General features: G+C 46.5%; 2 protein-coding genes and 1 long non-coding RNA gene across 4 annotated transcripts in view; 2 read left to right on the top strand and 1 right to left on the bottom strand.

Annotated features, from left to right (window-relative positions):
* Ranbp10 (RAN binding protein 10) overlaps positions 1 to 3,442 on the top strand; it is a 61,418-nt gene extending 57,976 nt beyond the window's left edge. For both annotated transcript variants that reach the window (XM_006986820.4, XM_042277600.2), the window contains one exon: positions 27 to 3,442. In XM_006986820.4, the coding sequence (XP_006986882.2) occupies positions 27 to 157 (131 nt within the window). In that variant the 3' untranslated portion in view covers positions 158 to 3,442. The remainder of the gene's footprint in view (positions 1 to 26) is intronic.
* LOC143273309 (uncharacterized) lies at positions 3,395 to 15,970 on the bottom strand. The gene is made up of 2 exons (XR_013051285.1): positions 13,534 to 15,970; positions 3,395 to 3,581 (listed from the first exon to the last, which is right to left on the bottom strand). It is a non-coding gene; the product is annotated as an uncharacterized LOC143273309 (long non-coding RNA).
* Positions 15,971 to 16,037: 67 nt separating this feature from the next.
* Positions 16,038 to 27,900, top strand: part of Gfod2 (Gfo/Idh/MocA-like oxidoreductase domain containing 2) — a 41,699-nt gene continuing 29,836 nt past the window's right edge. Inside the window, exon 1 of the mRNA XM_006986819.4 lies at positions 16,038 to 16,226. The gene's annotated coding sequence lies outside the window, so the exon portion shown is untranslated. The remainder of the gene's footprint in view (positions 16,227 to 27,900) is intronic.

Genomic DNA, 27,900 nt, shown 5'->3' with positions numbered 1-27,900 from the left:
ACCATGTCTTACAATCTTCTCCACAGAGTCTCAGAACCTGCCAAAGCAGCCGCCTCTGATGCTTGCCCTGGGCCAGGCATCTGAATGTCTGCGGCTCATGGCCCGAGCAGGCCTGGGATCTTGCTCTTTTGCCAGAGTCGATGACTACTTGCACTAGCTGACCTTCCTGGCTGGCTCTGGCTGGCCGCCCTTCAGCCTAGGGCTGGAGCAACCCTGCCCTCCATAGGCACCTGGTACAGAGACCTGGAAGCCATGGGCAGAGTCCCACTCCTCCTACCTGGCCGGTCCTCCCTCCCTCCCTCGCTCCCTCCCTCCCTCCCTCCCTCCCTCCCTCCCTCCCTCCCTCCCTCCCTCTCTCCCTCCCTCCCTCCCTCCATCCCTCTCTCCTTCTTTTCCTTGTCCTCTCCTTCTCCTTCTCCCTTCCACGTGCAGCGGCCTGTGACACAGTATTGGCTGGTTACTCATGTAGCGGCTTCTCCTTTAAAGGAGATTTTGTTTTGAGGAAAGGTTGGGTTTTTAATCTTTTTCTTCCTCCTGACTGAGCCACCAGTGTTTATCTCGGGAGAGTTTGTGCTGAGCTGGTTTCTGCTGACTTAGTAATGAAGCCTATCCAGGTTGATGATAGCTTATTATTTTCATAAGTAAAAAACAAACAAACAAATGAGATTATATATATATATAAATATATATATATTAAAAAAAGACACAGTATTTATCGTAGCACTAGTGGTCCAGCACCTCTTGGGTGAGGCTGTCCAGACACCATGTGTTTTTATTTGAGTCCAACTCATTAAAAAAGAATCATCTCTTGTCACTTCAGTCAAGTGATTTGTTTATTTTAGGCTCCCCTTTTATTGAGCCACAGGTCCAGCTGAGGCTGCTTGGTGGGCAAGGTCAGGCTGAGCTGCTTTGCAGCATCCCAGGAGGTCGGGGTCTCTAGGCCCCTTATAGGTAGACAAAACACACAACTGCAGGTCCAGGGATGGATTCAGGGAAGTGAGGTGGCCCGGGGCACACAGCAAAGCAAGGGAACACAGGGTCCGTAGCCAGCACGCTGCCTACCACTCTACCCTGCCTCTCACTGCCTGCCTTGCCCCTCTCTCCCATCTCAATGCCCTGCCTTCCCTTGTTAAGATGGCCAAATAATTCATTACTCTCAGTTGGATGCCTGGAAGCTACCTGCCTTCAACCCAAGAGCTGCTGTATGCCAGGCTGCCGAGAGGAAGACTCCATTCCCAGGACAGAGGCCCTGAGGACAGGCCGGCCGCTTTCTTCCTGCCTGGGTCTTCACCATCACTGCCCAACTCTGACGGGATTGATGCTTCCTGTGGAGAAGTTGGTACCTCGTGGAGGCGGAGTCTCGGACCGTTGGTCCAGAGTGGGTGGAACCCTTGGCTTCCTGGTCCAGATTTCCCTGCAGCTGTGGGAGGTTGCTCCCTACAGCTTGGCCCCAGCGACTCTTAGGAAGAGGAGACTCCATGGGCCTTACAAATGTCCTCCCAGCTGGTGGGACAACAACACACCCTACCACCACAGGGCTGAGATGCTGCCAGGATGTGGGTGGGCCATCTGTGGAGGGGACTGTCTGCCGAGGAAGAGGAGGGTCTATGGAGAGGAGACCTGGAGGGGCCAGGATCTCCTTCCCTGCTTCACAGGGTGAGTGAAAAGCCCAGGCAGCCTCTGCAAAGAGGAGGTCCAACCGTGGCAAAGCCACAAGTGGCCTTCCAGTCCCCATCGGCATCTGGGCTGGGTGAGCTCATGTTCTGCTGGTGGACACAGAAATCAGTGGTAGAGCTCCAGATGTTCTGTGCCTACGAGGCCTCACCAGGCCCACAGCTGGACAAAAATAAGTTAGACCAGCTGTCAGTGAGGGGCCAGGGCCCTGACTGAAATCTTCCAAAAGTTTGCTCTGGGGGCTAATCCTACAGGCTGCTACATTTTCTTGGTTCCTGGCAGGGCCTTGGTTAGCAGCTTGTCAGGAGGTTTTGTCCTGTGTAAAGGAAATCTCATCCTGTCCAAGGCTAGAACACCCAAGCTCCAAACTCAGGTTGGAAATATCAGGCTGTTACAATGGTTGGCCTAACATTTGGATATGAAAACCGGTGGCATTTGCAGAGCGGTGGAGTTTAGAAAACGTCTCTACCAGTCCCCTCCTTTGCCAGTTAAAGAAACAGGCCCAGGAGATTAAGTGACTTGGCCAAAGCCACACAGCAAATAGTGGCAGAGCCAGGACTAACTATTCCTGTGGGTTCAACAGTCCTGTCTAGACCTAAAGCAGAATGGCGATGAGCTTTGTGAGGGTCAAGTTGGCACGCCTTGAGCAGTGCCTGAGCAGCGGGCAGGTACCGTTAGGAGTGTGATGAGGGTGGGCATGGGTGCTTAGACTTGGGTTGTGGAGCGGCTGAGAGGGCCTTGGAGGGCTCGGGACTGCTGTGTGCTGCATGGGGTTGTGTGTCTACCTGGCTCGCACTCAGTACCCACGGCCACCTCCCCATTTTCTGTGCCTTATCTCACTGTTTCAGCTGAGTCCAAGTTGTTTACTCTGTTCCTCTCCAGAGGGGTTCTCTGTCCTAGTCGGACAGCTCACTTTGGGGACATAAGCCTTTGCCCCACAAGCTGTGGGGAGGGCCAAAATCAAGCTGCTGGAGCCAGTTGTTAGTCCAGTCCTGCTGCCAGAGGAGCCCCGTATGTACCCCCATTCCTACTGGCCTGTTTCCAGGAGCCCGGAGTGGGGAATAGTTCTTGGATGCAGCTTAGTAAAGGGCTGGACCTGACCTTTGTGGGCAGGAGGAGGACCTGGCTGTGTTGGGTTGTCCAGCCCTTGGGGAGCAGCATTCCCCGCTCACCTTCCCTCTGTGGCACCAGATGGTAGCTCCTTGCAGAGCAAGGACCAAGTTGGCAGACCACTCAGAGTCAAAACCTCACCCCCACCCTTCCTCGTGGGTCTGTGGCTGAGTGTAGGCTGGCAGAACAAGGATCTCACAAACTAGGGAAGTAAGGACTGCCTGGCTACCCGGCATCTTCCCAGCCCTTAAGCACAAAAAGACGAGGCAGAGGACTGTTGGGGCCGAGCGTCCCTTTGGTGGCTCACAACTCAGGTATGCACGTCACTTGGCAGCTGGACAGCAGGGCCCCATTTCACCACCAACGCAGGCGTTTGGACCTGTGGCCACATGGTGGCTTCTGGCTGTCCCCAGTGCCCCCTCTTCACATAGGTTCCCTCCGTCATCAACTACAGCTGAAACAGGCATCCTCCACATTGTGCACACTGGTTCTGCCTTTGTCCTTGCAAGCTGATACTCGGCGTTAGCATGCAACTTGTGGTGTGAGAGGGTTGACAGAATTCTAACACAAACATCCTATTAAATTGTACTTGAGATGAAAAAAATTCCTGTTGTATTTTGACAGAATTATTTTTATTAAAATACACATCCATGAGCAATTGTGTCTCATTTGTTTGGTCTCACTAGGGTTGGTGGCCCCTACCTCTTAGTGCCTCCTCAAGGACTTGAGACTTCATCTTTGCAGGACTCCAGAAAGGACAGGGGCTTTAGCTGGTTCTCTCTTCAAACAGCTTTCATCTAGACAAGGAAAACAACAGATCTAACTTCAGAAGGTGGGCTACAGTGTCCTTTTTCCTCCACAGGAGAGGCCCCTCCACATTGGTCATCCAGTACCAAGTGATCAGCCCTGATCAGAATCATACACAGAAGTAACATGATAGGGACTGAATGGATTGGATTTACACACACACACACACACACACACACACACACACACACACACACACACGTAACAATAATTAATAGAGGCCATGAGCCTGGCGCCGGCAGCAGTGGTGGTGCACACCTTTGATCCCAGCACTTGGGAGGCAGAGGCAGGCGGATCTCTGAGTTCCAGGACAGCCTGGTCTGCAAAGCGAGTTCCAGGACAAGCAGGGCTACACAAAAAAACCCTATCTCAAAAAAAAAAAAAAAAAAAAATTTAAAAATGTAGTATGGTGGTTGGGTGTGATAGTGTATATCTTTAGTCCGAGCACCAAGAGGCAGAGGCAAGCAGATCTCTGAATTCAAGGCCAGTCAGGCCAGGACTACACAGTGAGCTCTTGTGTCAAAAAAAAAAAAAAAAAAAAAAGTGTGGGGTTCAGTGGTTGAGAGAGCATTTGGTGGTGTTCAGAGAACCTGAGTTCAGTTCTCATCACCCACATCAGGTGGCTAAGCAGCCACCTGTAACTCCAGCTCCAGGATGATCTTACACCTCTGGCCTCCCAGGGCACCACACTCAGGCACATACCCACATTCAGATATAAACTGACACATAATTTTAATAAAAATAAATCTGAAAAGGGGTGTAGCATATACTCAGTATTGACAGGGAATGGATTCCAAGAGACTGCTTTCTTTTCCACATTTCAAATTCCTTTGGTGTTCAAATCCCTCATTTAAAATGGTATATAATATGACCTACACATATCCTGTTTATATGTAGATGTACTTTTTCCCCCCTCGAGACAGAGTTTCTCTGTGCAGCCCTGGCTGTCCTGGAACTCACTCTATAGACCAGGCTAGCCATGAACTCAGAGATCTACCTGCCTCTGCTTCCTGAGCGCTGGGACTAAAGGTGTGCACCACCATACCCGGCTTAGATACACTTTTAAAATTTGTGTGTGGCGCACGCCTTTAATCCCAGCACTCGGGAGGTAGAGCCAGGCGGATCTCTGTGAGTTCGAGGCCAGCCTGGGCTACCAAGTGAGTCCCAGGAAAGGCGCAAAGCTACACAGAGAAACCCTGTCTTGAAAAACAAAACAAAAAAAAAAAATTTGTGTGTGGTATGTATGTGTATAGGTGCACTTCCCCTTGTATGCATGTATGGAGGCTAGAGACTGTTGGGTGTCTTCCTCAATTTCACAATTTCACTCCACTTTTTTTTTCTTTTTGGCTTTTCGAGACAGGGTTTCTCTATGTAGCCCTGGCTGTCCTAAAACTAGCTCTGTAGACGAGATTGGCCTCTAACTCACAGAGACACAGAGATCTGCCTACCTCTGCCTCCATAGTGCTGAGTTTAAAGGCATGCGCCGCCACCACCCAGCTCCTTTACTATTTTTAACTATGTACATGAGGTGGGGGTACATGCACATACCCCGTGTGGTGCCTGGGGAGTCCAAAGAGGGCATTGGGTCCCCAAAAGCTGGTGTTAAAGGCAGTTTCAACTACCCAGTGTGGGTGCTGGGAACTGAACTCCAGTCCTTTGCAAGCGCAGTGCCTGCTCTTAACTGCTGAGCCAGAGACGTACTTCCTCCACCTTCATTTTTTTTGAGACAGGGTCTTTCTCTAAAATCAGAACTTACCAGTCTGGCCACACTGGCCAGTGAGTCCTTGAGAGCCTGTCCTTCCTGCCTCCCAGTGCTGGGGTTGTGGTTCATGTGTTTGGCGCCTGACTATATGTGGGTACCGAGGACCCACATCCAGAGCTTCGTGGCCGCACAGCAAACGCTTGGCCCACTAAAGCATCCCTCCAGGCCCTGTATGCAACTAAAAAGAAAACGATTTTCTTCACACGGTGTGTGGTGGTACATAATTACAATCCCAGAAACGGAGAAGTGGAGACAGGAGGGTCCGTACTTAAAGGCCAGCCATCTCACATAGCTGTGAGACCAGCTTGGCCCACAGGAGAACCTGTCTCGAAAAACCAAAGCAGGTTTGTGTGTACTTGGGTACTGAGTTCCTTAAAATTTTTATCTCCCACAATTAGGGCTCAAGTACCAAGTGCTGCACAGCCCATCCCAAGATGCCTGCCCCCACCAATGGGGGAGGGGATGAGAATGGGGACAGCTTGCCACAGAGGAAACCCAGAATCTAGATTAAGATGGACCCTATCCGCCCCCCCCCCTTTTTTTTTTAACAGATGAACACTTGTGGTATAACAAACACGGACACAAAGGAGTGGGGTTTCCTCCAATGTAAACAATTTACAAGATGCACACTTGATTAAGCTGTTAGTGTAAGTAAGCCAGATAGTCTCTGGGGCCTAGAATACACCCAACTGCCATTCCTGGGGCTCACCTGCTGTACCTGGCTACAGGAATTTGCATGGGGGGGACTATCCGGGAGTATCTTGGTAACATTGAGCAGGCATCCTTCCTTGGAAGTCCCACAGGGTGAGAGCGTAGGTTGGTCCCATTCATAGTTGTCAGGATTGGAAGGGGAGCTTTTAGTTTGACTAGTTCCAGCATACTATGGGGGTCTGGGGTCTAGGCATAGCCAGCATTGGTTTAATAGGAAAGGCCTCCTAATCCTATATAATAGGAATAGGTTCACATATGTGAATGCTTGGTCATTAGAAAGTGGTGCTATGATTCCACTAAAATCAGGCGCAAGACAAGGCTGTCCACTCTCCCCATATTTATTCAACATAGTACTTGAAGTTTTAGTTAGAGCAATAAGACAACAAAAGGAGATCAAAGGGATAGAAATTGGAAAGGAAGAAGTCAAACCTTCACTATTTGCAGATGATATGATAGTATACATAAGTGACCCCAAAAATTCTACCAGGGAATTCCTACAGCTGATAAACTCCTTCAGTAAAGTAGCAGGATACAAGATCAACTCAAAAAAGTTAGTAGCCCTCCTATACACAAATGATAAAAGGGCTGAAAAAGAAATCAGAGAAACATCATCCTTTACAATAGCCACAAATAATATAAAATACCTTGGAATAACACTAAACAAGTGAAGGACCTGTTTGATAAGAACTTTAAGTCTCTGAAGAAAGAAATTGAAGAAGATATCAGAAAATGGAAAGATCTCCCATGCTCATGGATATAGGTAGGTTTAACATAGTAAAAATGGCAATCTTACCAAAAGCAATCTGGGCTACAGCGTGAGTTCCAGGAAAGACGCAAAGCTACACAGAGAAACCCTGTCTTGAAAACAAACAAAAAAACAAAAACAAAACGACTCTGAGATACCATCTTACATCTGTCAGAATGGCTATGATAAAAAACACTAATGACAGCCTATGCTGAAGAGGATGCAGAGCAAGGGGAACACTCCTCCACTGTTGGTGGGAATGCAAACTTGACAACCACTGTGGAAATCAGTATGGTGGTTTCTCAGAAAATTGGGAATCAATCTACCTCAAGACCCAGCCATACCACTCTTGGGCATATACCCAAAGAATGCTCAATCATACCACAAACATACATGGTCAATTATGTTCATAGCAGCACTATTCGTAATAGCCAGAACCTGGAAACAACCTAGATGCCCGACAACTGAAGAATAGATTAAGAAAATGTGGTACAGCCGGGCAGTGGTGGTGCATGCCTTTAATCCCAGCACTTGGGAGGCAGAGGCAGGCAGATCTCTGTGAGTTCAAGGCCAGCCTGGGCTACAGAGTGAGTTCCAGGACAGGTTCCAAAGCTACACAGAGAAACCCTGTCTCGAAAAACCAAAAAAAAAAAAAAAAAGAAAGAAAGAAAAAGAAAAGAAAATGTGGTACATATACACAATGGAGTACTATTAAGCAGAGAAAAACAATGACATCATGAATTTTGCAGGCAAATGGATGGAACTAGAAAATATCATCCTGAGTGAGGTAACCCAGACTCAGAAGGACAGACATGGTATGTACTCACTCATAAGTGCATACTAGATATAAAGCAAAGGACAATCAGACTGCAACCCACAGATCCAGGGAGACTACCTAGCAGAGAGGAACCTAGGATGACTCTGGATTATAAGTTTTGGTTTTACCCAATCACTGGGCAAGCTATTTAGTGAAACATATCACTATTAGGATAAGAATATGTACCGTATCAAGCAGATGAAAGAAAATGCTGGCTGTACTTGTAGGAGGGGAGGCTAAAATCTTTTTAGGTTATGGATTAGCCTATAGAAAAATGTCTGCCATAAATCAAACAGTGGAGGAGAAGATGAATAGGAATCTCACTTACACAACTTAAGTAAAACATAGCTCTCTGAACAGATGAAGATAGGCTTCTTCTGTATCACAGAATCTAATCAATATTTGCATGTATAATTCAGCTATTATTTGGCTTAAAAGGGCTTATTGGGAAATGTTATCATTTTTACTATTTTCTACAGAGAAAACATTTTCCAGTTTCAAGTAAACCTGGACTTTTGAATTATAGCCTGTTTTTATGTTCAAGCTATCTGTGTATTATTTATCCTGCAGTTGTACATAAAATGTTTTTATATTCAAAAAAGGGCAAATACTATAGAATTGTATTACATGAAATATATAGAATATACAAATTCATAGAGACAGAAAGATTAGATGTTATCTCAAGAATGGAGAAGAAAGGAATACAGAGTGCTGGGCAGTGGTGGAGCACGCCTTTAATCCCAGCACTTGGGAGGCAGAGGCAGGCGGATCTTTGTGAGTTCGAGGCCAGCCTGGTCTACAGAGCGAGATCCAGGAAAGGCACAAAGCTACACAGAGAAACCCTGTTTTGAAAAAAGAAAAAAAGAAAGGAATATAGAGCAATGATTTCCTAAGTACAGAATCTCTGTTTTGTGTGATGGAAAAGCTCCACAAACAGATAGTAGTATCAAGACATAATATTATGAATGTAATAAATCAATACAATTAATGTAATTAATGAATATCATAGTTATTGAATGAATACTGCAAATGTAATCAATGAATACCACAAATGTAATTAATATCATGAGTGTAATTAATGAATATCATGAGTGTAATTTAGAAAATTAAATAAAAAAAAGAAAGTAGTGCTACTTGACAGGAATTAGGAAGTGTGGCCTTGAGGAGGAAGTGTGTCACTCAAGTGGGCTAGGGGGTTTCAAATACCCAAGCCAGACTCTCTCTCTGCTTGTTACCTATGGATCCAGTTATAGGACTCTCAGCTACTCTCCAGCATCAGCACTGTGTCTGCCTGTATGTCACCATGCTCCCTACCATGACAATAGTGGACTAGACCTCTGAAAATGTAAGCAAGCCCCAATTAAATGTTTTCTAAGAGTTGCCATGGTCATGGTGTCTCTTCATAGCAACGGAACATTGACTAAGGCACCTATGTCCAGTTGAAAATGGTTTAGGAAGTGATACACTCCTTTTAGCATCCCAAATACTGAGGGGCTGGATTTTTTTGTCTCTTTGACTTCTACCCCCTTAGTTACCAAGGGATTTCTAGGGAAATTGGAATTTTGGAGCTTTCAGCCTAAGGCTGTATTCCAGGGGTACCAAGATGGGCCAGTTTGGGTCAATGGGCCAGATAACTCTAGGTGGAGGTTTCCTTGACTAGTAAATAAGTTGCCTGGGTCCTGACCATTCACACACCTACCACCTGAATCCCCAATTTTTGGTTTTCCAATAATGACCTTCAGTTTCCTAGTAAGCCCAAACTTTTATAGATATGAGATTGCATTGTTCAAGACTAGTGAAATTACAGGTAGATGTGACAGTTTTCTCTCTAAGACTATGAAGGGGTCACTTGTGCCTTCAGAAGGAATCTGTTTTGCAACCCCACTGAGCACACTGATATTCACCCAGCTCTTGGCAGTTTGGGAGGCCATCAGCATGGCAGATATAGTTTTGGGTCAATCAGAGCCCAATTTTTCAATAGTGGATCCACAACCCCAAGAGCGTACCCCTTTGCAGCCTTCTTTTCTCAGTAGCCTCTAGATGTCCACCTGGAAGACAGGTTGGGTCTTAGTGGATAGATTAAGCTATAAGCTTCCCAGTTTCATCTTTCTTTCTTTTTGAGCTGAAGACGGAACCCAGGGTCTTGTGCTTGCTAGGCAAACGCTCTACCACTGAGCTAAATCCCCAACCCCAGTTTCATCTTTCTTAATTCTCATCTCCAGGGTCTTGGCTTATGGAGGTTATGGGCCTTTCCCATAGGGATTAAGACAAAATAGACAACTACAGTCTTTGGGCCCTGTCATCTTATCCTTATGGGTCAGAGGATCTGGTGATAACCCATCTGTTGTTCTTGGTAGCTTCCTTCAGCTAGGTATGGTGGATCCCTCGGCAACCTTCATTGCTTTAGAGGTGGTGAGAATCATAGGATATGGGCCTTTTCACATTGGCTTCAGGATCTGGGAGTCTCTTTACTGGGCTAGAACTTGTGTAGAGGCTCAGACATGGAGGAGGGCACAGCCTCTCACATTGTTTGATGAATAGCCCTTTGGGCTTGTTGCAGAGCCTGTAAGGACTTGAGGGAATCGTTAGTAATTTCTCCCTCATGAACATAGCTTAGGAAGAAGAGGGGGAAACCTCCAAAATATAATTTTAAATGAGGTGAAACCCTCTTGATCTGGGGTGCATCTGGCCCTTAGAAGGACAAATGGAGGGCGGCGGCGGCGGCGGCGGCGGCGGCGGCGGCGGCGGCGGCGGCAGCAACAGCGCTGCCGCACGCTTTTAATCCCAGCACTCGGGAGGCAGAGGCAGGCGGATCTCTGTGAATTTGAGGCTAGTCTAGTCTACAGAGCAAGCTCCAGGACAGCCAGGGCTACACAGAAACCCTGTCTCTAAACACCAACCCCCTCAAAAAAAAAAAAAAAAAAAAAAAAAAAAAAGGCCAATGGTAGGAGGTTGACCTATTTTTTGCCAGTCTCAGGGATGTATTTAAAGATTCGTCTAAGGTCATGCTTATCCTTTATACCTGTCCTGAGCTCTGTAAACTACAGGTACAATTTATTTTTCAATCAACATTTAGGACCTTTGTCAGATTTAAGGAAACTATGGCTGTGAAGGCTGGGGCCATTGTTGGACTGGGAGAAAGGCAACCCAAATCTGGGCATTAACTCTTGGAGGAGTTTCTTGGTGACTGCTGAGGCTGTCTTCATTGGGATAGGATAGGCTTCCCCTCATCCAGAGAAGGTACCTATGAAAACTTACGAATATTTGTATCAATGAACTGTGGATTTTCTCTCTGTAAAGTTGATGTCTCAGTGTTCTCTGGGGGTGCTCCTTGAGTGCAGGTTCCTTCCCAGGATGTTCCCCCCTCCTTTGGGATTCATTTGTGTACATTTGCACACGTGGACACAGTGTCTTTGACAAGATTGTCTCGTTGAAGGGTGTAGTATTTGGGCCTGAGTAACTCAGCAGGTTTGGATGCCTGGTGGGTGGCCTGGTGGAGTTTGGAGACAATCTGTCTTTTGAGAATAGCCAGGAGTACGTCCAGCAAGAACCAGCTGTTTGTGATCTTCCTTTTCTGTCCATTTGGTTTCTTTCTGTGTGTACTTTTGGTGTTGGAGCAATTTGGGTTTGGACAGGGTGGCCACGATCTGAAGCAGCCCCTCTGGTTCTAGGGCATTTCCTCGGGCATCCAGAGATCCCCTTTTGATGTCCTTTGCAGTAGATAGTGGCTACCTTATTTTGCCAGCTATCTGGTCTCTAAGAGGGCCAGGATTTCTTTGTTTTTAATTTCCTTTCTGGTTGAGGTGAGGAGCCGCCTTTCCCTATAGAGGGCCCCATGGACATGGGCTGTGGTAAATCCATAGCAACTGTCTGTGTACACAGTGATGGCTTTGCCTTTCCTCCAGCAAAGCGCCTGGGTTAATGCCAAAGGCTCAGCCCTTTGTGCTGAAGTCCATCATCTGAGAGACTGGGCCCAATCTGTCCTGTCCTAGGTGACACTGTAGCCCCGCTGATTCCGCTTTGAACAAAGCTACTCCGATCAGTGTACAGTACCTCTTCTGGTTCTGTTTTGTTGGGTCTGACCAATTGCACCACATCAGTCAGTTCCAGGCAACAGTGGAGAGGCTCTGTTGGGTTATTGTATGGCAACAGGCTGGCAGAGTCGATGGCTGAAGTTTTACAGAATTGGGTATGGGGTTGGTCTAAGAGAAGTGCTTGATAATAAGTTATTTGGGTGTTGGCCATGTATCTCACAGAGGCTTCTAGAATGTTGTGAAGTAATTCCAACAGAGAACACTCAGAAACTCTTTTGTCTTTTTAATTTTATTTTATGTATACTGGTTGTGTCTGGGCACCATGTGTGCATGTTGTCCCTGGAGGCCAGAAGAGAGTGTTAGATCCCCTGGAACTGGAATTAAAGATATCTGTGAGCTGCCATGTGGATGTTGGGAATAGAAACCAGGTCCTCTGGAGCAGCCAGTGCTTTTTTGTTTGTTTTTATTGAGACAGGGTTTCTCTGTGTAGTTTTGGTGCTGTCCTGGATCTCGCTCTGTAGATCAGGCTGGCTTCGAACTCACAGATATCCATCTGGCTCTGCCTCCTGAGTACTGGGATTAAAGCCATGTGCCACCACTGCCCAGCTCAGCCAGTGCTCTTAACCACTAAGTCATCTTCCAGGCCAACACACAGAATTTTTTTTTTTCTTTTGGCTTCTTCAAGACACAGAGATGTGTAGCCCTGGCTGACCTAGAACTAACTCTGTAGACTAGGCTGGCCTGGAATTCAGAGATCTGCCTGCCTCTGCCTCCTGAGTGCTGGATTTGCCCAGCTCACATAGAAACTCTTAAAGCCAAATCTGAAGTCTATATTGCTGGCTGGCAACTTGCATGGGAAATGTGCCCAAATCATGCAGCTCCAAGACTCACCAGGTTTTTGCCTTTTATGTACAAAACCCACATCCTAGCTGACACACTTTGGTTAGCAAGAAGTGAAACTACAGAAGCCAAAAAACAAAGGTTAGTACATCTAGGGACTTTCCCAGATCCTGGAACTGTGGATTAGGTCTTTGATAGATTACATCTTTGTTTCCATTTTGGCAGATGTTGGGCGTATGGTCTGGGTTCTAAGGTCAAAACAATGTTCCTAACATGGCTTCAGTTGTACTAAGATCTCAATGTGTGGACTATTCCCTGGGCAGAGGATCCTGGACTATATAAGATTGAGTGAGCAAGTTGTGTAGCTAGAGTTTTCCTGCCTTGCCCACAGTCAGGACAAATCTCTGTCACCCGCCAGTCTCACAGCCACTCAGACCCAACCAAGTAAACACAGAGACTTATATTGCTTATAAACTGTATGGCCGTGGCAGGCCTCTTGCTAACTGTTCTTATAGCTTAAATTAATCCATTTCCACAAATCTATACCCTGCCACGCGGCTCGTGGATTACCGGCATCTTCACATGCTGTTTGTCCTGGCAGTGGCTGGCAGTGACTCCTGCCTTCCTGTCCTTTCTTTTCTCCTCTCTGTTAGTCCCGCCTATACTTCCTGGCTAGCCACTGGCCAATCAGTGTTTTATTTATTGACCAATCAGAGCAACACATTTGCCATACAGAACATCCCACAGCAAAGTTGGGCAGTAGCATGCATACATTCCTCCTTGGTTTGGTTTTTTGTTTGTTTTTACCTGTGTGTTTTGCTTTTATATGTCTGTGTACCATCTGTGTGCCCGGTGCTCTTCAAGGTCATCCAGTGCTCTGGAACTAGAGTTATGGATAGTTGTGAGCTGTCATATGGGTACTGGGAACTGATCTCAGGTCCTTTGTAAGAACAGCCAGTGCTCTTAACCTCTGAGCCATCTCTCCAGCCCTGCTCCAAAGTGTAATGTGATAGCTGCTTCAAGCTTCTCCTACCTTGACTTCCCCATAATGCCCGACTGTAATCAGGAGTTGTGAGCTAAATAAACTTCCTCTCTTAAGTTGTTTTTGTTGGGGTATTTTGTCACAACAGGGAAAGAAACCAAGACACCTCACATTCGAAAATCCCTTGGTTCAATCCCTAGCAACAAAGAAAGAAAAAGGAAGTTAATTTTCTAGGCTTGCCTCCTATCCTTAAAAGGTCAGGTTACTGTGGAACCATTGGAACCAGAGGGTGATAATGTGTGAGTAGTGCTCAGTCCTCCCATGAGTCTTGTGTGATGGCTCTCCTGATTCCATAAAACCAGGGGTTTGTGCCGAAAGGGGATACAATAAATTATGCTGGTGTCTACAAGACAGAGAGATAACAGAGATAAAAGCATGAACTAGGATGCCACCTAACAGCCAGAAAGGCTGGGAAATATTTAGGAGATAAGTTGGCACAAGATTGGTGAAGAAACAAGGTCAACAAGCTTTGGTTGGCAAGAGTGACTATGATGGTTAATGATAATACAAAAAGAAGCAGGTGCTGGCTAAGTCACCAGAGTGAGGTTTGCTGAAGGAACCAGACTCACATCTCAAGAGACATGTTCTTGGAAAAGGGGTTTTTGGTGATCTATAAATGAGAAAAACTCCTGGATGTTGATAGTGAACATTAATCACTGTTTGTTTGTGTGTGTTTTGAGACAGGGTTTCTCTGTGTAGCCCTGGATGTCTTGAATGGAACCTTGTAGTACAGGCCGGCCTCAAGATCTACCTTCCTCTGCCTCCAGAGTGCTGGTATTAAAGGTGTGTGCCACCAGCCCAGCAATCACCAGTTATTTAAAAGCTCTAGAAGCCCTGAGTTAAAGTGTGGGGCTTAACACTCATTTTCCTAGATTCTCTGCATTACTAGAGAATGTTTCACTCAGTAGCATCTTACAGATGTTTTTAGTTTTATCTGGCAATGCTGAGGTGTAAACCCCAGGCTCTCACAGATACTAACTAGGCAAGTGCTCTACCTCTAAGCTACACTCCAGCACCTTCAGTTCTTAAGGAATAGCTAATGTAGAGGAAGAAAATGGGACATCAGATAAGCACAAAAGTAACTTTTGGTAGTCACAACTGGGTCGTGTGCCAATGGCTTCAACTGGGTAGAGGCCAGGGATAATGCTAACCATCCTATAGCAAACAGCCCTCCAGCTCTGCCTAATAAAAAACTACTAGGCGTTGGGCTGGAGAGATGGCTCAGAGGTTAAGAGCACTGACTGCTCTTCCAGAGGTCCTGAGTTCAAGTCCCAGCAACCACATGGTGGCTCACAACCATCTGTAATGAGATCTGGCACCCACTTCTGCATACATAATAAATAAATACATTAAAAAAAAAAAACTACCAGGTGTCAAAAGTTAGTAGTATCACTGCTGAAAAACCTTGATCTAGGAGAATTACCATAATCAAGGAATATAAATGCAAGCCGGGTGGTGGCGGCACATGCCTTTAATACCAGCACCCGGGAAGCAGAGGCAGGTGGATCTCTATGAGTTCAAGGCCACCCTGGTCTACAGAGAGAGTTCCAGGACAGCCAGGGCTACACAGAGAAACCTTATCTGGAAAAAACAAAGACAACAAATTTCAATAAATAGAAAATGCATCCACTTTTTAACTCTGATCCTTTCTGCCTCTACTGAACAGGAGAAAACGGCCCATTTGCAGAGGAAGGTTCGAAGTTGCGATTTCTTTTCACCCTGGAAGCTGCCCAGGTGCAGAGACATATTGGTAATGGTGGCAAGTCTTAGAACTGGTAAAAGGGTCACACACAGAACCAGCAGGCATGTTCCTTCATCCCAGCCTGCTGTGGGCTGAGGACTAGGAGTCTCCCCTTTTGCAGTTGAGAAGTAGCCAAGAGACCATTCCCACACAGAATAAACACCAGTCACATTCTGCAGAGCCAATTTCACACTAAGGTCTACCGGCTTCACTATAATAGCAGTCTGTTAAAACAAACAAACAAACAAACAAACAAACAAACAACTAAGGGCAGTCTCATTATAAAATCTATTTCCTTGAGAGAACACAGGCACCATAAGGAGGTCAAGGGAACTTGAGGTCACAGTGTAAAAGAGAAATGACATTTAAGGAACAATCAAAGAACACCCAGAGGAAGAGACCAGAGAGACACCTGAGCAAACAGGAAGGCCAATCATTCCGAGTCAAAAAATCCGACCAGTTGGAGATACCTGGGCTTCTACAAACATAGGTCACTGTAGAACAGGAGACCTTTCTTCATTCCCGGAAAACCTCTAAAGCATCTACATTCTTGACGCCAGTGGGCAAACTCGAGAGTTTCCGAGGCTGGAAGCCCCTAACATCAACACCTCTACAGCAGAAACCCAGAGAGCAACCGCTTCCCGGCGCGGTTCATTAGCACGGCCCCGAGGCACGAGCATGCGCAGCTCTCCATCCCGGCCCCTCCTCTCGCGGTTCCACCCCCGTCACAGAGCATGCGCTGTCCTCCAGCCGCCCCGCCCCTCCCTACCAGAGCCCCCTGTTCCTTGGAAACCGGGCGGCGTGTTCCCGGTGTCGGTGCGCTGGATTCCGGTGCCCGCGCATCCGCACTAGCCTCCCTCGAGGCGGACGGGCGGCCTCCCAAATCCGCGTCCGGATCTATGGTCTCGCGTGCGGCTCTGGACGGGCGATGCCAGCGTGCCAGGTGAGAGGCAGCCGGCGGCGGGTGAGGGCGAAGGAGGGCATGGCGCGGCTGGGAGCGGGCGCTGGCCCGGCCTCTGCCGCCGCCCGGATCCTGAGGTTGGAGGCGAGTATACGCGGGGCCCCGGCTGGAGGAGGCCTGTGCTAAATGCTATTATGTGCAGTGCACTAAGTACGAGGGTCGTCCTGGGGTTCGTTTTCCCCACCTCAGAGATAGGACCTGGGCATTTGGACGCAGAATTTTGGATCCTGTAGGATCTTGAACCTAACCCATCCCTATACAGATGTGAACCCCTAGGCTGCTTCGCCTAGTGCGGAGCAGACCACTCCATACCTGTGTGAGGATGGGTGCTTTGTGGATGAGCATTTGTGGGGTGTGGGATCTTCAGACAAAGGACTCGTCGTGTAGCTGGTCCATCCTCTTGCTAAATGAGATGGGATTTTCTTGCTGCAAATATATAAGAAGCTGGTGTTCAGGTTGAAAACAGGAACATCCCAGAAGTGTTTGGTTTACCTTGCCAGCCCCAAGTGCAGTGTCCTGGTTGGCTCTGGCCTACTTTTGTAGCTCAGAAAGAAAACTGCTGAATTTGAGGAGACAAAAGATGAGATGAGGTGTTTCTGTCAAGGCTTTATTACACCTGAATGGTGAGGAAAGACGTGGCTGGGAGATGAGCGTTTTGTGAATGGGTATGTGAACAGTTTACCTTCCAGACTGCAGCGGGATCTGAAGAACAGGGCAGAAATGTAAAGGTATAAAACTGCGGTTGGTGGACAGCAAGGAAGTTTTCCTACGTCTGTGTCCGTTGTTCCCAGTGTCATGCTAAGGACAGAATACGTGAGGAAGACATCAAAACCCAGCTCAGGCACCACTCTTACCATCTGTGGGTGCAAAGATGGAAGACTGTCCAGTTGAAAGAAACAGCCCTTAATCTAGAAAAAAAAGATCCAACATTATTATGATACCGAGTGATAAGGAAAAGATGATTGTCTTTGAGTAGGGGAAGCGAGATTCATTTGTGATAAGGAAACTCATTTTCTTCTGAAAAACTACACCAGAGAATACAAGAGTTTCAGGACACCCATTTTACAGAAAACAGGAGAAAATTAAGGCTTTAGGGCTATGAATTTAAAACATGTTTTGGGGCCAAGAAGTGAAAGATTTTTATATGCAGTTCTATTGGTAGAATCTCTATTCCCCCACTCCCACCTCCCCAGAAGGATTTTTCTCTGTAGATTGGGCTGTCTTGGAACTCAATCTATAGACCAGGTTGACCTGGAACTCACAGAGACCTCTCTGCCTATGCCTCAGCCTAGAGTGCTGGGATTAAAGTCGTGTGCCACCACATCCAGCTGAATTGACAGTTCTAAAGAATCCCTGTTTCATAGGTGAAAATTCTGTTATAAAGAATGTTCTGTTACCATGTGGTTGTGCCACTTTTCCCATGAAATTATTGGTCTGGGTCCAATCCTTTATTTATTCAATTTATTTATTGAGATTGGTTTTCATACAGCCCAGGCTGGCCTCAGACTCAACTGTGTAGCTAAAAATGACCCTAAACTTCTGATCCTGATCTTCCTGCCTCCACCTTCCAAGTACTGAGAGTGCACCAACATGCCTGGTTTTATAAGGCACCAGGAAATGAACCCAGGACCTTGTGCCTGCTAGGCATGCACTGCATGAACTGAGCTACATCTGTAATCTTCCATTAAAAATATTTTTTTACATTTTATTTATCTTGTGCGCATGAATATGGAGGTCAGGGACAGCTAGTCCTATCATGTGGATCCTGGGGGTGGAACTTGGGTGTCAGGCTTGGCAGCAGGGTAGTTTTACTTGATCAGCCACCTCCCTGGCGTGTGTGTGTGTGTGTGTGTGTGTGTGTGTGTGTGTGTGTGTGTGTGTGTGTGTGTGTAGAAATTCAAGCTGGGTGAGGCTGGTACCTGCCTGTAATCCTAGCAGTTCTGGGCCAGTTTGGACCGCATATTAAGATCATGTTTCAAAACTGCAAAAAGGGGCCAGAGAGATGGTTCAGTGGTTAAGAACACTTGATGTTGCTGGGTAGTAGTGGCACATGCCCTTTAATCCCAGCACTTGGGAGGCAGAGCCAGGCAGATCTCTGTGAGTTTGAGGCCAGCCTGGTATACAGAGTGAGTTCCAGGACAGCCAGGGCTACATAGAGAGATCCTGTCTTGGAGAAAAAGAACACTTGATGTTCTCACCCAGGATGGGTTGGGTTTCCAGCACTCACATGGTGGCTCACAACCATCCATAAATCCAGTTCCAGGGAGTCTGGCACTCTCTCTTGGCCTCCTTGGGCACCAGGCATGCACATGGTATACATATATACATGCAGGCAAAACATTCACAACAGAACAAAATAAATCCAAAACAGAAATTTTAAATAAATAAAACACACAAATATCAGGTAGTAGTGCATGCCTGCAATCCCGGCACTCAAGAGCTAAAGGCAAGATTATTTCCGGAAGTTCAATGCCAGCCTGATCTTAGTAATATGAACCTAACGTAAAAATTAACAAACAAACAACATCAACAAAAGCCTAGAAAATTCAGATATGATTTCTGTAGTAATTTAGATCTCAGAGTGAGCTCTTATCTCAAACATATGCAGCCAGGCATGGTAGCAAACACCTGGCTTTGATCACAGCACTCAGGAGTAAGGGACGGACTGATCTTTGTGAGTTCAAAGTTCTCAGACAACCAGTGTTACATACATGGTTGAGACAGTCTCAATAAAAACATACACACATGATTTTTTTTTTTTTTTTTTTTTTTTTTGCCAAGATTTCACTCTGTAGCCCAAGCCAGCCTGGAACTTTCTTAGCTATCTTCCTACTTCAGTTTCCCAAGTCAAGACCCACCATACCTGGCATAAGCAGTTTTTTTTTTTTTTTTTTTTTTTTTTTTTAATTTTGCATGCAGGTGTGTGCCTGGTGCCATTGAAGAAGCGAGGGTCAGAACCCCTGGAATTGGATTTATGGGTGGTTTGGGGAGTAACAAATGCTTTTAACTGTTGAGCCATTGCTCCAGTTCCAGGTAGAGGGTTTTGTTTGTTTGTTTGTTTGTTTGTTTGTTTTTAAGATTTCTTTTGGGAATAAGATGTATTTATGCTGGGCGGTGGTGGCGCACGCCTTTAATCCCAGCACTCGGGAGGCAGAGCCAGGCGGATCTCTGTGAGTTCGAGGCCAGCCTGGTCTACCAAGTGAGTTCCAGGAAAGGTGCAAAGCTACACAGAGAAACCCTGTCTCAAAAAAAATAAAATAAAATAAAATAAATAAATAAATAAATAAATAAATTTCTTTTGGGGGGGCTGAAGAAATGGCTCACTGGTTAAGAGCACTGGCTGCTCTTCCAGAGGACCCAGTTCTGATCCTCAGCACCCACATGGCAGCTCACATCCATCTGTAACTATAGTTCTAGGGGATCCAATGCCTTCTTCTGGCCTCCATGAGCACCAGGCACATACATAGTGCACAGATGTACATGTAGGCAAAAACAGTCATGCACATAAAATTTTAAAATTTTGGAGCTGTAGAGATGGCTCAGCAGTTAGAAATCTTGAAAAATAACATTTAAAAAAGAGATTTATTTTGTGCGTGCGTGCGTGCGTGCGTGCGTGCGTGCGTGCGTGAGTATAAGTGTTTGCCTATATGTTTGTATATGAGCCATATGTGTGCCTGGTGCCCATAAAGGTCAGAAGAGGGTGTTAGATTTCCTGGTACTAGAGTTGAATTGGCATGTAGGAGCTAGGAACTGAACCCAGGTCCTCTGCCATAGCAATTAGTACTTTTTTTTCTTTTGTTCCTCCCCACCTCCCCCTCCCCAGACAGGGCTTCTCTATGTAACAGTCCTGGCTGTCTTACAACTCAATTTGTAGACCAGGTTGGCCTCAAACTCACAGAGATCCGCCTGCCTCTGCCTCCTGAGTGCTGGGATTAAAGGCGCCACCACTGCCAGGCCAGCAATAAGTACTCTTAACTACAGAGACACTGTTATATTGAGATGTGTAGGTAGATGTGGCTTTATTGTGCTTTTTTTGTTTTGTTTTGTTTTGTTTTGTTTTGGGGGGTTGTGTTTGTTTTTGAGTTCTTCAATCAGACACTTTTTTTCAGAGAAAGGGGGACTTACAAGAGACTCTCCAGGTGTTTCTAAGTCACTATGGCAACGGAGCCTTTGACAAATAATTGCTTAGCTGGGACTCCAGGGTAAGTGAGGGCAGCTATCAGCTCTGACCTGCAATAAAGTAATCACTAGTGTTTGACAGTTCAACCGCAAGGAACTCTTACCAGATAAACCCCTCACACTCACAGAATCCACTTTCACTGAGCTGGCTTTCTGGTTTTCTGTAGGAGAAATAAAGGGGCATGCAGTTCCATCTGATAAAGTGAGTCTGAGATACAGAGGTCAGTGGCTAAAACAGGAACCAGCCAGGCCTAGCAGCATACACCTGTGATCCCAGCCAGCACGTGAGAGGCAGAGGCAGGTCCATCTTTGTGAGTTCCAGGACAGCCACAGCTACATAGGTGGGACTCTGTCTCAGAAAAAGGAAGGAGGCAGGCAGGCAGGCAGGCAAAGGAAATCAGATACCCCAACTGGGCAGGGCCAGTGGCCTCTAGAGCTTGAAAACTTACTTGTACAAATTCATACTGGGATGATTCTTAGGCAGAGCCACAAGTGGAGCTAGAAAGCGTTTAGGAGAAAATTAAATCAAAGATTTGGTATTATTGAGAATTTGTATGTAGTATAATAAAAGGATGTCACTTGTCTTACATAAAACGTCAGTTTTGTGTTAACTTAAAAAGTAAGTCTAGGAGTTGGGGCATGTGGCTCAGTGATGGCGTTTTTCTGCATGTGTGTAAGGCCCTGGGTTCAGTACTCTGCAGCCAAACAAAACAGTTTATGTTTGAAGACGAAAAAATCCAAATTACTTAAAAATTTAGATGTCATGTCTTATTCTGTTTCTTTTATTTTTCTTGTGCTGGGCATTGTACCTAGGGCCACATGCATGCTAGGCAATACACTGCCACTAAGGTATACTCCAAACCCTCAATTTCTTAGATTTTTTTTTTTTTAATGTGAGTAAAAGAACAATGCTCCCCCACCCCCCACCCCCGAGGGGCTGGAGAGATGGCTCAGAGGTTAAGAGCACTGGCTGCTCTTCCAGAGGTCCTGAGTTCAATTCCCAGCAACTACATGGTGGCTCATGACCATCTGTAATGAGATCTGGTGCCTTCTTCTGGTGTGCAGGCATGCTTCCAGAGAGAACACTGTATACATAATAAATAAATCTTCTTTAAAAAAAAAAAAAAAAAAAAAAAGAACAGTGTACATGTGGGGTTGTAATCCCAAATGAGGCCTGAGACGAGAGGATTACAAATTTAAGGCCTTTGTGGGCTACAGAGTGCGTTCAGAACCAGCCTGGACTTTGGCAAGACCTTGTATCAAAATTCAAAGTGAAAGAGGTCTGAGAGTTCAGAGACAACACTTGTCCAGTATGCACATGTCCTGGGTTCAGTGCCCAGTGCCATCAAAAAAGGAAAAAACTATTCAAGTTATGAAAGTTTAAGGTCAACTTGGGCTACAGAGTGAGTTCCAGGACAGGCACCAAAGCTACACAGAGAAACCCTGTCTCAAAATAATAATAATTAATAATAATAATAATAATAATAGCAGCCTTGGCTGTCCTGGAACTTTCTCTGTAAACCAGGCTGGCCTCGGAACTCATAGAGATCCTCCTGCCTCTGCCTCCCGAGTGCTGGGATTAAAGGTGTGCTGCACCACCACCACCACCACCACCACCACCACCACCACCACCACCACCACCACCACCACCCAGATTTGATGTTTTGGGTTTTGGTTTGGTTTGGTGTTAGGGGTACTGGACATTGTACACACTAGGCAAGTTCTTTACTACTGAGCGATGCCATCCTAGCCTTGCTGGTTTTTATTGTTAGACAACACCCCAAAGCAGAGGACTGTCCGTGTGATTAGTTTCTTCTGCAGCCCCCTCGTGGCTCATGCTAGAAAATGCCTGTCTCTGAGAGGAGCCGGTTTGGGAGTGGCTCTAGGAACCTGATGAGTTGGTACATTTGACCTGGTAGGTCTCCTCGGACTGTCAGAGAGGGGTCAACTGTACTCCGTTTCTTTTCAGCCTTTTGCGTTTATAATCCTGTGTGGAGTGTTCAGGAGATCCACCGGGGTTTGGGGGCAGTGGAGTAAATACTTTAATATACTATTTCCTTATATGATATTACTTTCAAAATAGTTTCGTTGTATTTAAATGTTTTACAAAGTGTGCCTAATGCTGGGCAGTGGTGGCGCACACCTTTAATCCCAGCACTCGGGAGGCAGAGCCAGCAGGTGGATCTCTGTGAGTTCGAGGCCAGCCTGGTCTATAGAGCGAGATCCAGGACAAGCACCAAAACTACACAGAGACACCGTGTCTCGAAAAACCAAAAAAAAAAAAAAAAGAAAGAAAGAAAGAAAGAAAGAAAAGAAAAGAAAAAGAAAGAAAGAAAGAAAAGAGTGTGCCTCTGTGTGTGTGTGTGTGTACGTGCGTGCCTGTGTGAACGTGTGAGATGTTCATGTATGGGCACACACATGTTACAGCATAAGAAGTCAGAGATAGCTTTTGGAGTAAGTTCTCTCCTTCTACTTTTTTTTTTTTTTTTTTTTTTTTTTGGTTTTTCGAGACAGGGTTTCTCTGTGTAGCTTTGCGCCTTTCCTGGAACTCGCTTTGGAGACCAGGCTGGCCTCGAACTCACAGAGATCTGCCTGGCTCTGCCTCCCGAGTGCTGGGATTAAAGGCGTGTGCCACCACCGCCCGGCCTCTCTCCTTCTACTTTTATGTGGGTTCTAGGAATTTAACTCAGGTCATCAGGCTTGTATAACTCTGGTTTACCCACCGAGCCATCTTGCCGGGCTTGACTTAATCATGCTGTCTTAGTTAGGGTTCCTATTGCTGTGATAAACACCATGACCAAAAGCACTTGGGGAGGAGAGGGTTTATTTGGCTTATGCTTCCACATCACTGTTCATCAATGAAGGAAGTTATGCAGGAACTCACACAGGGCAGGGACCTGAAGGCAGGAGCTGATGCAGAGGCCATGGAGGGGTGCTCAGCCTGCTTTCTTACTGAACCTAGGCCCACCAGACCGGGTTGGCCCCACCCTCAATGGACTGGTTCCTCCCACATCAATCATGAAGAAAATGTCCCACAGTCTTCTCTACAACCCTGTCACATGAAGGCATTTTCTCAATTGAGGTTCCCGTCTCTCAAGCCTGTGGAGTTCATAAAACTAGCCAGAATACATGCTATTTTATTTTAAAATTAGTTTATCCTTCTTTTAATGCTTAGGATTCCTACTATTTCTTCATAATTGATTGCTATCCATAGAACATTTAAATGCATTTAAATAACCACCAGATTATAAAGAAATGTTATCTTTTTTTTTTTTTTTTTTTTTTTTTTTTTTTTTTTTTTTTTTGGTTTTTCGAGACAGGGTTTCTCTGTGTAGCTTTGCGACTTAAGAAATGTTATCTTCGCCGGGCGGTGGTGGCGCACGCCTTTAATCCCAGCACTCGGGAGGCAGAGCCAGGCGGATCGCTGTGAGTTCGAGGCCAGCCTGGGCTACCAAGTGAGCTCCAGGAAAGGCGCAAAGCTACACAGAGAAACCCTGTCTCGAAAAACCAAAAAAAAAAAAAAAGAAAGAAATGTTATCTTCAATGTAAATTCTCAGGGACTTAGTAGCTGCCTAATACTGAAAACTCAGTTTTTGTCCTGAAGGAGTATATAGTCTCAGTATTGAATAAGACATCATTTAAACAGGAACATAACATTCTAAAATACTTAAATGAATGAATATTTTCAGTTAGGCACATCCTGTGTATAACCTGTATTTTAGAGCTGGCCCCTTCACTACATAGCAACAAAATAAAAAGGGGTGATGTGGCAAAAAAAAAAAAATGTGACTACATTAGTTTACATCCCATAGTTAATATCTAGAGTAGTGGTTCCATTTAATACAGTTTTTCATGTTGTGATGACCCCCATCCATAAAACTATTTTCGTTGCTCCTTTATAACTGTGATTTTGCTGCTGTTGGGAATCATAATGCACGTGTCTGATATGCAGGATATCTGATATGCATCCCTGTAAAAGGGTCGTTGGACTTCCCAAAGGGGTCATGACCCACAGGTTGGGAACTGCTGAGCTAGAGGCTAGCTCTAAGCATAGTTATGGCCCAGCTAGTAAGCAGATTTTTCCTAGTTATTTACTTCATTTGTGTGTGCATGTGCGTGCACGTGGGCGTGCGCTTGCCACAGTGCAAGTGTGGAGGGCAGAGGACAACTTGGAGTTGGTTCTTGTATAAACTGAGGGTTTTGGCACCAGATGTGTAAACTGAGGACATGACTGCTCCATGTATACTTGAGGAGGTTTTTATTGTAGATATGAGGGAGAGTATAGCTAGAGGTGTGGGAGCCCATTTTCAGCTATTTCCTCATGGCTTTACCCAGCAGGTCCGCATAGAAGATGACTGGACCAGGGGCCTGAGTGCAGGTGTCTGAGATGGTCTGCACTTGGCTGTGCTGGGGGAGGAGGTCTTGTGCTCCACCCCTTGGCGTCTCTATAAATACCCTGGGGCAGAGACAGTCGGGCCATTGGAATAGGTTCCAGGCCCTCTCGAGGCTATCCTTTAGGGCCAGCAGACTGGAAAAGAGGAGGAGAAAGAGAGTTCAGGCAAAGAAGACCAAGAGAGAGGAGGCCAAAAGAGGAAGACAAAGAGAGAGAGAGCATGGCTGGATGAGAAGGTTGTAAGGGAATGGGAATCTGGGGAAGGAAGCCCACCGGCTGGAGAAATTGAGGGGTGAGAAGACGGGGAGGCAGCGAGCTTTGGTATGCTGATGGACACCACAACCTTTTGGACCTGACAGTTCTCTCCTATGTGTTGGTTCTGGGGATGCAACTCGGATCTGTGAGCCCGGGGGTGAGAGCTTTTACCCCCTGGGCCACTTGGCTGGTTCTGATGAGCTGATTGCTGCATTTCCAGAAGTGGGGGTGGTGGCTCATGCCTGTAATTCCAGCAACTGGGAGGCTGAGGCTGGAGGACCTCTGTAAGTTCAAGGCCAGCCTGGTCTACAGAGTGAGCTTCAGGCCAGCCAAGGCTGTGTTTTGAGATTGTCTCAAAAGCAAAAACACAAGAAAGGGAAAACCTTAAGGCTTATGTCCGTTTGTCCATTGAAAAGTCATCATCAGTAAAAACTCACCTTGTTCTTGGCACCACCAGTAAAACCAGACTCTGTAACAAAATCGTGTCTAGGGTTTGAGAGTTTGCCTTAAAGACAAACCAGTGTTTGTTACTGCATGGCTTGCCACCCCCAGGCTCCCAATCATCGGTCTCTCCCTTCAGCTAGAGCCAAGCAAGAAATGGAAACTGAGCTCCAGGGCCATGGCCTGTCTGAGTCACTGCTGTGTGCCCCAGGTCCTGACACGCCTGACTCCTTGTGACTAAAAATGGTAGGAAATGAATGAGGAAAGCACTCTGGTGACTGTATGTTGTTGGGGGAGGGGGCACAGGAGGAGCTGCGGACCTGAGGGAAAGAGGACGTCTGGTGGAGAAGGCTGGTGATCAGCCAGCGGGAATTTCCAGCGGACCCTTAGAAGAACGGAGCGTGAGGTGGAGCTGAGCTGCCTTGCCAGGGCTGGAGACTGGAAGTTAGGAATGTTTTCATGGAAGTCATGATAAAATTGAGGAGGGATTAGATTAAATTGCTTGGAGAGAAAGGGCTGAGAATGTTCCTAGCTAGGCTGGTGCTAGCCTGGTACTCACTATTGAAGCAATATCAGGAAAAAAAAAATGTCACTGTCTCCCTCTCTTTGGAGAAAGTGCCTCCTGTCACCCAAGTTGCCCTCATTTGCTATCTAACCAGCTTTGGATGAACTTTGGATCTACTTGCCTCCACCCGCTAGAGCTGGGATTACAGGGGTGGGCCATGTCCTAGGGATTATGGAGTGCTGGAGATCTAACCCAGGGTTTCAAACATGCTAGGCAATCACTGAACCAACCAGTCTACATCCCCAGCCCCTCCTGCTGCCTGCATGTGTTTGTATGTCTGATCTGTGTGTCTGTGTGTCTGAATCTGTGTGTGTGTGTGTGTGTGTGTGTGTGTGTGTGTGTGTGTGTGTGTGCGTGTGTGTGTGTGTGTGTGTGCGCGCGCGCGCGCGCACTCTCGCTTTAAGACAGGATCTTAGTTGTTGCCCAGGCTGGTCTGATAGTTGCTGTGTAGCCCCTCCTGGCTTTAGACTTCAGGCCGTTCTCTTGCCTCGTCTCCTGAGTGCTGGGGTTACAGTCATGTGCCACCATACTCAGCTTGTTATGGATGTATTTTAAAGAGCCAGTTAGATGGCTCAGTGGGTACAGTCACTGTTGCCAGCCTGACTACCTGAGTGTTCCAAGTCCTAGTACCTACACAGTAGGAGAGAACCAATCCTGCAAGTTGTCTCTGGCCGCCACAAGTGTGCACAGGAAATAAACAAGTAAATAAATAAATGTAACTTAAAAGAAACAGTAGCCAGGAGTGGCGGCACACACCTTTGACCCCCACACTCAGCAGGCAGACGGATGGATCTCTGTTAATTTGAGGCCAGCCTGGTCTACAGAACGAGTTCTAGGACAGCCAGGGCTACACAGAGAAAACCTGTCTCGAAAAAACAAACCAAAAAAGAAACAAAAACCAATAAAGAAATGCTGGAGCTGGCAGAGGAATGCTTTTCTTACCAGCTGAAGCTTTGTAACTTAATAGCAAACTAAATGCATCTGTGGTGTTACATTTACTTCTCCTTTATGACCCAGTTAGCTGACCCTCTGTGCATGGGGTAATTGTGCCTCACAGAATAGGTCATTAGGCTGTCATTGTCCTGTGTACAGTGAGCGGAGGGGAGCTGGTGCCTCTGTGCTCTGAGGTGGTGGCTGCCTAGCAGGTGACTGCCCTGTCACCTAGTCCGGCTGAGGGATGGCTTCTCTTTCCTTTGTCTTGCTTTGGGTTTTGCTCCCAGTGGGAAGGCGGGAATGTGTGACCGCGTCAGAGTCACGGAAGGCACTGTTCAAATATTTATGGAAACAAGTTGTGAGAGTCAACCAATACCTCTTCCCTCCCCTTCCTCTTCCTTCCCTTTTCAGTTCTCCACCCCTCTCCTTCCGTGTACCCCTCCCCTTTGCTTCTGTTTGTGCGTGTTTCTGTCTGTCTGTCTGTGTCTGTGCACATGTGGTGGTGGTGAGGGGACAACTTGTATTGCTTGTCTTTTCCTTCTGCCGTGTGAGTCCCAGATATCAGATTCAGATGGCCCTGCGTGCCAGCAAGTGCCAGCGAGTGCCAGCAAGTGCCAGCAAGCCCCGAGCCGTGTCACTGCCACTGCCTTTGTTGTTATTGTTTGTTTTGGTTCTAGTTGGGTTTTGTTTTTGAGACCTGTTCTCTGTGTTGCTCTGGCTGGTCTCCATTGGCCTGCCTGTCTCCCAGATGTCGGGATTAAAGGTGTGCACCACCACACCAGACTGTTTCTTTTTTGTTTGTGTTTTATTTGTTGTTTTGTTTTTTGTGTTTTGAGACAGGGTCTCTCTGTGCAGCCTTGGCTGTGCTGGAACTCACTTGGTAGCCCAGG

Source organism: Peromyscus maniculatus, chromosome 5 (assembly GCF_049852395.1).
Source record: "Peromyscus maniculatus bairdii isolate BWxNUB_F1_BW_parent chromosome 5, HU_Pman_BW_mat_3.1, whole genome shotgun sequence".
Classification (NCBI taxonomy): Eukaryota; Metazoa; Chordata; class Mammalia; order Rodentia; family Cricetidae; genus Peromyscus; species Peromyscus maniculatus.
This window is presented reverse-complemented; position numbering and strand designations above follow the sequence as displayed.